Consider the following 9,269-nt stretch of genomic DNA (forward strand, 5'->3'; position numbering starts at 1 on the left):
GGCTGCCCCGCGAACTCTCCGTGCGCTCCCAGCACGACACCGAGACGCGCAGGCCGGGCCGTGCCGTGCCTGGCCGTGCCGAGGGGCGGGGCGGCGGTGCGTGAGGGCGGTGCGTGAGGGCGGGGCCCGGGGGACGTTGGAGCGGCCCCGGGAGCGGCCCCGCCCACCTATTGCGCATGCGCAGCGAGCAGAGTCGCGCGCTGCGGCACCGGGGCCCGGCCCGCGCGGCGCAAGCGCGGTGCTGACGCCCGGCCGCGCGCCCCGCCCGGCGGGCACGCGCAGCGCGGGGAGGCGGCGGCGGCGGCGCCCGGGCGCGGCGCGGCCGCGAGAGCGGGGGCGGGTTTATGGCGGCGGCTCTGTCCGCACTCGCTGCCAGGCTCTCCCAGTCGGCCGCGGCCAGGTCCTACGGCGTGTTCTGCAGGGGGCTCACCAGGACCCTCCTCATCTTCTTCGACCTGGCCTGGAAGCTCCGCATCAACTTCCCCTACCTCTACATCGTCGCCTCCATGATGCTCAACGTGCGGCTGCAGGTGGGCGGGGGCGGCGGGGCTGGGGTGGGCTCGTGTCCCGGTGTCACCGGCCGGGCCCGGGCGCGGTTCGCAGCCGCTGCCCCGAATAACGGCGGAGCGCGCCCGGACGAGAGCCCGTCCCTGCGGCGGGGCGGGGGCTGTGCCCTGCCCTGTGTCACCAGGGCAATGTCGCTTGGGTTGTGCACGGATGCGGCCCCGGAGCCTTGCCCTTGCTGGTGGCCAGCTGCGAGTGTCCCGCTGTGATCCTCGCTCTGTGTGTTAGCCCAAACGTGCCGCTTTCCTGTTCCTTTTCCTAAGCCATAGTTGACTTAAATACTGCGAATACATTGTGAATATGTGCACTTTGATAGCAAGGTCCTGCCACCTTGTAAGGAGCGAAGAAAACTATTCCCTTCATCGGTTTATTGGGGTTTTTTTAAATCAAAAGCAGTTGCAGCACGGCAAATACAGTTTTAAATACCAATGTTACTGCATGAAAAAGATGATTCACGTGTAATTTGTATCTCTCCTGTTTTGAGCCTGTTTCTACAAAACGTGGAATTCTTAACACAGATTTGAGCTGCTGTAGGGTTGATTTTTCATTGTTTTTGTGAAGAAGTGAAAGATTTACTTTTAACTTAACTGGCAGCAGAAGCAGGCTCTGCCCTGTCACTACAAACATCTGTTCTAGCCAAGGATTGGACACACTTTATTCTTGTAAACATAGCTGTAATGAAAGTTTTGACATCTGTCCAGTGGCCAAGTGTTGAAAGACAAGTCTGGTTGGAGTTTGTCACTTGTAAAAGAGAATTTGAAATTGGAAGCAGTCAAAATGTGGCGTCTCCTATTTTTGTTTTTGGGATTTGCCCTACAATTCTGAAGCTTGAAAATGAGCCAGATGCCCAGGAGTTGTACACATAGTTTAGTAACCTTGGTAGCTGAAAAAGCTTTGTCTTTGCTCATTATCAGTGTTGGTACAGAATGGTTCTCCTGGAACACCACCAGCTTGTCCTTTGTGCTACAGCTGATACCTGCTAACTGTGCTGGGGCAGCCAGTCTGACCAGTTCCCCCTGGGAAGCTGTTTGTGGTACATTGTTGATACCCAGTGTTGTGTGTCTGATTTCAGTTTGCACTTCTGTTTACAGGAGGATTACTTTAATGCTAAGCCTCTAATCAGTCCCAACCTGCTTTTCTATTGGTTAAGGGAAACGCTGCTGTTACACAGCGAATCTCTCTGGCTGCTCGTTTGCTGACTCACTTTCATGCCTGTCACCAAAAGAGAGCTTGTAGCAGATTAAACTGAAGCTACAGAAGGGCAGCTGGTATTTGGGCATGCTTCCTACCCCTCTGGATGTGCTCAGACAGTCTGTAGGGAGACTTGTCTGTTGGGACAACTGTTACTTTCTGTAGCTGGGTTGTTCTTTATGTGAAAGATTTTAAATTATTTTTGGTGCAATACACTGGGAACCAGGAAGCTTGGTTATCAGTGTAATAACTTCATGTATTCTTTCTCTTTAGGTCCATATTGAGATCCATTGACTTGTGACTTGGTATGCCACTTCCCCTGTATGCTGCAACTAGAGTCACTCACACTCTTCTTCAAAACCAGCCTGTTGTGAAGCAGCAAAGCCGTGCTCATGTGCTCTAGGACTATGAAGAAAGAAGATTTTACCCAGAAACGAGTATGTGACAATGGCCCAGATCATCACAAGCCAGCAGCTTATGTGACACACGTGCATTCCATGTTGGACAGTTCTCAAAATCATAATAGCAGTTTACAAGAATTATATAACACCAGGAATTGTTCTCTCTATAATACTATACCTCTGTCTTCTGTTGGCAAGGAAATGCCTCTGAGTTTCAGTGAATCAGCAGGGATGAACTCAAGTGCAGCTGCTCCTTGGAAGGATTCATTTCATCTGCATTTTTCTTCTGGGAAAGACAGTCTCAAGAGGGTTTCTCACTTCATTGGTGGCCTTTCAGTAACAGGCTGGCTGGAAGAAGCTTGTAGCATTTCTGGAGACTTCAGCTCATGCTGCCCAGGAGAAAACTTCGTATGTTTTGCACAATTCTGGCTGGGAAATTTGCAGTGTAATAAAAACCTGTGGTTTCTGGAATTAGAAATGAGCAGTAGCAAAGAGAATGAATTGCTGTTTGTATTTTTTAAAGCATTGGAGCTTGGTGGATTTCCTGATCCTTGTTCTAATCTAGTTGCCTCTCTGAACAACTCTGCTATGGGACTCTCGAACAACCAGAAACCATGTGTTTTCCTTTGTTGCTTAAACCTTGTATCTTCAGAGCAAACACTTGGATATGTGCAAATGCTTTTGAATATACTATATGTGACTAATAATTTCCACATCATACAGCTAGTAATCTCTGTGCTAGCTTTTGCACTGGCAGGTCTTTGGTATGTAGTGAAGGTAAAAAAGTACTGAGATTTTAATAACTACTATTTTTAATATTAGCAGAATATAAGAGAGAGACAGTTACAGTTCAGGTTTTAGTGAGAATTATATAGCTGAAGTAAAAACTATAGTTGTAAAATTGCTAGTTAAACTGGCTGTTGGAAGAATAGGGACTTTCTTTATTGTAAGGAATAGCATCTGAGTATAAAGAACTTCATAATCTTCAGACTCTGGGACTTCTGCAGGTCTGCTGTTAACATTAAACTAGAACTCAATTTGATTAGCACAGATTCTTTGTTTTCTACAGAGTTTGTATTAGTGGAGTGTTCTGGCTGCTACTATTTATACCCATTTCCAATAAAACTTGTTTCTTGTAGAGTTGAATTCCTGCTCTGAATCCAACAGCAGCTAATATATCAGTCCTTAGAACACTGAACTGGAAAGCTGTTGGGAGGGTGGTCTTCAATGCATCATAAATCTCAGCAGTGTTCCTTTCCAAGGATGGCACTGCTGTAATTTAACAATACCTTGTGAGCTTTATTGTGCTACAATAGACACTGTAAACAACTTTCTAAAACAATGGTTTTTTCCTTGAAAAAGTGATTGTTATTGCTGAAGTACAATGGGCCTGTTGATTTTGGCTTTGGGATAGGCTTCTGACAATGAGGTTTGCCAAAGAACGAGGCAAGAATGTTGGAATCCATAGAGCTGCCGGTGAATAGAATTTTGAGGAATAGGCTCCTGTTGGCACTTCAGTGGAGGAACTCTTTGTGCACTAGGTCAAACTTTGAACTCAATGTCCAAAATTCTCAGTAGGGGCATTGCTGATGATCCACTTAATGTGCTCTAAAGGCTCACCTAAAGAGGGAGGTATCAGTGTATCGGTTGGAATGCATTTCCAGCTTCCCCTTGATTCTGACTTAAAAGTGAGGACTTAATGTGGAGTAAAGCCATGGCAGTGATTCACACCTTAAGTATCCTTTTTGCCAGCTGGTCTTGCTTCATCTTGGAAAGAGAGGAAAGGATGTTGCGTTTAGTTTGAACTAAACTTATCTGGAAAGCCAATAGAGTTTCCAGTGTGGTGGTTATTGGACTGTTAGCACACATGTATAGAGAAGTCCTTGATTATGAAGATGAGATGCTGGTTATCAGTCTTAAGGAGAGAAGTGTTGAAATTTTTAAATCTATTTGAATACTGAAAATAAGATATATTACTTTTTATGTTAAATGATATGTTGTGTTTTCATGATCCCCATTGGCTGATTGTCTTTTTTGGATGCTAAAAGAGATGAAAAGCCACGTACTTTAATTTAGAAAATAACTTTTCCCTGGTGTTTAAATGATTGTTTACAGACTTTTGACTGTACAATTACCTGTCATGAAGTGACTGAAAGCCCCAAAATAATACTGGATTATGTGTTGTAAGTAATTACTCTTAACAGTTCACTCTAAGTTGAGCTGTTCACCCTCATCTCCACTGTTGGAATTTATCAGCCTTGTAGTGAGTGGTATTAACACAAGTTAACGCGTGGTATTGCAGAGGTTCAAGATTCCTGAAGTGATGTGGATCTGACATCCCAGAACACCAGAAACAAAGACACTTCTCCAAATGTCTGTGGCTTGGAGTTAGGGTGTTAAGCTGCTGTCTGCCTATACCTTGACCCAAAAAAACACTTGGCAGAGCTGAAGGCAGAGCAATGAAGGCAGGGAGGGGCTGGAGCTTGTTTAAGCCGGCTTGATTGCTAAAGACAACATTTTGCAACTCCACATTAATCTCTCTAAGCATCTCCATAGGTACAGCCATACCCTCCCTCTATGGTGAGTCTTCCCTTAAGATGTGCATGAACACAGTCCTGCACCCAAAATTTGAGTGCTTGGACTTCCTGTACAAAGGATCAATTGGCACAGCTGTACTTGCAGTTGTTACTTGAGACCTTATTTGTGCAGCTGACTGGTTTGCCCTGGAACATTCTCTGCTGTATGTCATTTGGGAACTGCATGTTTTGGGAACCATAGTTCTATACAAGAACTTGTAGTGAGATTGTCAGGTTAATAGGCAAGAGGAGTAGCTAAAGGCATAAAAACATCAATCAAATTTTTAATGCACCTTTTCTTCATGGTGATTTCAAATCGAGGGGAAATGAAACATGAGACACTACCAAAAAACTAGAATTTAAATGTGTGTACAGAAGAATGCCAAGGGTTTTCTCCTCATCAATGACAAGCCTATGGAGGGGGAGATCTTGGAATATTGAATTGTGTTACATATCACAGTCCAGCTAATACAGTCCTGTTTTAAGCAAAGTCTTGTTTGAGTGCGTGGCCTTTCATCATTTATTACAGGATCACTTTAAATACAATACAGCTAAGTGAAATGATGGATGTTTGTTGTGTATATGTATATTTAACATAAGATACAAAGAATACTTAAGTGGATTTAATCCATTTTAAGATAGTTTATGTACCTTGCCTTGAATTTTATTGGTTAAAACCTAAAAGGTAATTTTAACTTGAACATTCCTTCTGAAATTCAAATAAAGCATAGTTTGGTAGGTTAAAATCTCATGTAATATACTGCACTTTAAGCCTGGGGAGGCCATGGAATGAAAGTGCTGTTCTTGCACTAACAGAACTGCCTGCCCTGACTGAGACAATGTTTAAATGGCTTTTCCTGTCTGGAGGGAGAATAGGGAACCTCAAGGATGGCATCCATCCTTTGAAACTATAGATAAATCTAACACAATATGGTTTAGGCCACTGTTCTCTTCCTACAGATGTTTTGATATTAACTCATCTCAAAAGATGGAAGGTGTCTTGGCCAAGAACCAATTTTTGTGGAGTTTCATGGCTTCACAATGTCCAATGTGGAAAACTTTCCTGAGTTAATGTGCTATTAGGGTTGTCTGAGATGATTATTATAGTACAGAAAAATAACATTCTTAGTAGAGGTAAGAAACCTTTATACTCAACCAGGAGTTGCCTTCATATTTGTGTATTTTTGTCTCTCATCCTTCTCTAGGAGAGGTTATTTCTAAGCAAAATGTCAGGGTTCTACTAAACAACTTGTGCTATCTAAAATTTCATTGTTTAGTGTCCAGATCCTTCCTGCAGTACATAGCAAAGTTTTATTTCTGCCTTTAGAAAAGAAATAAGAAAATATTCAATATTTAGAGAGTTTCCTAGTAGTTACACTGAAGTGAAAATTTACTATATGGTGTACTGCTTTGAAAAGAAAATATACTTTAAAATGTGTGTGCACAGAGCTCTGCATGTAGATAAAAAGTGTTTTACCACAGTATGATGTTGGGATGCTTATGCAAATGCTTATTTACCTTCTGACGTTGCAGTGCAAAATGCAGTAGAGATGGTGGTGTTACTTCTCTGTGTGGTTTTAGCCAGTGCAATCTCAGCAATCGTGTGTCTGCATCATCCTGCACAGGGAACAGTTCTAGCTGTAGACATTTTTTAGCCTTTTGCTTTTTCAGTGTTGGGTTTGGTTTTGCTGTTGTTTGAGGTTTGGTGGTTTGTTTGTGGTTTATTTATCTTTTTTTTTCTTTTTAAAGTTGTTATTATTAGGACTATAAAGACAGCACTTTCTTAAACTTTGCCAAAGTTTGCTTCCTTTCTCCTTCTCTCCACCTTTGCCCCTTATAGGTATACACATTTAATTTTTGGAAGAAGCAAGCCTGTATGTACTCTTCTAACAGATAATGTTATTGTCAGGTTGCTCCTTTTGTTTTTATGACCTGGTTGTGCATGTATTTCCCTCTAATTTCTTAGCATAAGCTTGTGCTGATACTTTGTTCCACCTCAGAAACATTATTGTGCAATTAATTATGCACAACAAATTGACATAAACCCTGTAGAGATGTAAGAGTCCATAGTCTCTCATTAGGCTGTATGACAGGTGGTATAGCTGACAGAGCAATATGTAGTCAATGTGACGTATTTCTGCTTTTTTTTCTCTTCAGAACAGCTGCTTTAATTAAAATCCAATATTTAAATTGAGTATCTGGTATCTCTGACAGCTGAGAATTGCAGCTAGAATTTGGTGCTTACAAAATATATTAAGGTTAGAACTTAGCGTAACTTTTGAAAAAATTAAAGAGTACATTCACGTGAGTATTTTAAACCTTTTTTTTTTCCCCTGAGAGTGCACAGAATAAAATGTGTTCTGCCACTTGTCTCTGTGATGCACAGCCAGTAACTGGGGGAAGGGGGAGAACCCTTTTTGAACTGCAGAGCCTCTAATTCTCAAGGAAGAGCTGCACTTGATAGAACTTTAAAATAAACCAAATGTTGCCTATGAAAATATTGATATTTATGATCAACTGTCATACTTAAATTACAAGGTCACAGATATCAATCTCCTGACAGTGTTATAACAAGAACAGTAAATACAGAAGTACTAGAATAATGTTATCCTTTACCAGCCTGCACTGGTAAAAGCAAATCCTATTGTACTTGGATATTAATCCTCTACTGCATCCCAAAATTTCAGTTATCTTAGCCTTTTTGGAATTAGTTATACATGATTCAGACTAAGATAGTTACTTTGCTGTTAATGATGAAATAAATACAAAACCTAAAACGTTTTAGAAAATGACCAGAGGGACTTTACACAAAGAAAATCTGCCTTGAAAAGATCCATTTTATTTGTGTGATCTCTATATATGTATATAGTCTGTTTTGCAAATTCCTTCCTTCTTCATGAAAGATTGGTATAAACCTGATAGCAAAAGTGGTCAAAATCTAAACTTGGAAAAGTATCAGTGTTTAATCATCTGTCTGTGGTCAGTTTTAGGTATTATCAAACATAGTACCTAAATGTATTTTAAACTTTTGTTCTTAAAAGGAGGGAAATCAAATATTTAGTGCCTGATTCATCACTTGAAGTTGAGTGAAACCATTTCTTGAAAATGGGTTCTGTTACCTGACGGTGACTAATTTTCAATGCTGATACTCAATACTTCCTGTAAACTGTGATTTTATCCCTGCAGAAAAATTTTAGTCTATGGCCTTAGTCTTTGGCCCTATTTTTTTTAATTATTATTATTGCTTTTTTTTTAGTTGCAATGTGGGAGGTGGAGAAGGCTGGCACAAACCGTTTTTGTTTCAGAGAAATATGTTTACAACTTTGTATGTATTTTACAAATGTAGTGTGACACTTTTAACTTAGGAGAGAAGTTTCCATAGTAGACTTGAAACCTGAATAGAGACTTGGAATATCAGGAGCGCTCCCCAAGCTGCCAGAAGCTGTCGTCTGTGAAGCTGCTCACTCACACCACAGGAGGGAGTTACACATCAGCCTTTGGAGTACTTTCAGTTATGGCATTGTTAGTACATCTCAGTACAGTGCATTTCAGTTTGCCTTGTCTTATGGACTGTCACTGCAAATAGGTTAATGTACAAAATCATTACACAGTGGTAATGTATTGTAACTGTTTACAATTGAACTCAGAGTACCTATGGATGGGTTTTGTCAAGTTATTTAAAAACAGAAATAAAAATCTTTTTTAAAAGACAAAGGGTAGTTTTGGTGTTTCTGATTCAAATTTTTCACTGTATAAATTGTACAGATGTAGTTGAAGAGATTGTATTTCGGACAATGTGAAGTCAGACAGGAAGTGGTTTTTCAGTGCTACAGTTTGAGAGATGCGTGTTTACAGAAACCAAACAAATTTAAAATCTCTGTGAGAATAAAAGGGCTCAACGCTTATACCTGACCTTGGAAATCTGGTATTTGAATTCAAGGCTAGGTTAATGATATTAGCCACCAGTATTCATTAATAGGCATTCTTTTTACACACTTTTTTTTAGTGAGAAGCTTTAACAAGCCACTTAGTTGCAATGTAATTCCAAGGTATTTCCTAACTACCTCCAATCTTACAGCACAGCTTCATTTTAAAGGGGAAAGCAAGCCATGATAAATACATGTAATGGCCATAGCAACTCTTGCATCATCCAGGATAAACACTGCTGGGTGCTTCTCTGCACAGTTAAAATCACCATGATATTAACAGAGATACCAGAGCTTTTGCTTTAGCTGAATGAAATATTCCCATTAAGGCAGTAGAATAAACATGTATCTTCTGCTAAATGCTGAACTTTAAAAAACACGTTAAAACAGGAGCCGCTCAGCCTTCAGAAATCTCTCTTCTGAAAGCTGCTATCAGGTGACCTTTTGATTCTAGACTCAAAAAACTTAGTTTTTGTTTGGTCTGGGGGGTCCCTTGCTGCTACAAGTGGTAGTTTTGAGGAAGAATGTTTTTGTTATGGGCTGTATTCTGAAAAGAACTGGTATTGGCAACACTGAAGAAAAGGCTGATACTCTGAGTACAAAATGAATGT

The 9,269-nt window shown here is 41.1% G+C and overlaps 1 protein-coding gene across 1 annotated transcript; it reads left to right on the forward strand.

Moving 5' to 3' along the window:
- The first annotated feature begins 263 nt into the window (after positions 1-263).
- LOC131584451 (small integral membrane protein 10-like protein 2A) lies at positions 264-8,446 on the forward strand. The gene is made up of 2 exons (XM_058849589.1): positions 264-530; positions 2,029-8,446. The coding sequence occupies exons 1-2, from the start codon at positions 345-347 to the stop codon at positions 2,047-2,049; spliced, it is 207 nt and encodes a 68-aa protein (XP_058705572.1). The 5' UTR covers positions 264-344; the 3' UTR covers positions 2,050-8,446.
- The last annotated feature ends 823 nt before the right edge of the window (positions 8,447-9,269 follow it).

The sequence above is a fragment of the Poecile atricapillus genome, chromosome 14, assembly GCF_030490865.1.
Source record: "Poecile atricapillus isolate bPoeAtr1 chromosome 14, bPoeAtr1.hap1, whole genome shotgun sequence".
NCBI classification, from domain to species: Eukaryota; Metazoa; Chordata; class Aves; order Passeriformes; family Paridae; genus Poecile; species Poecile atricapillus.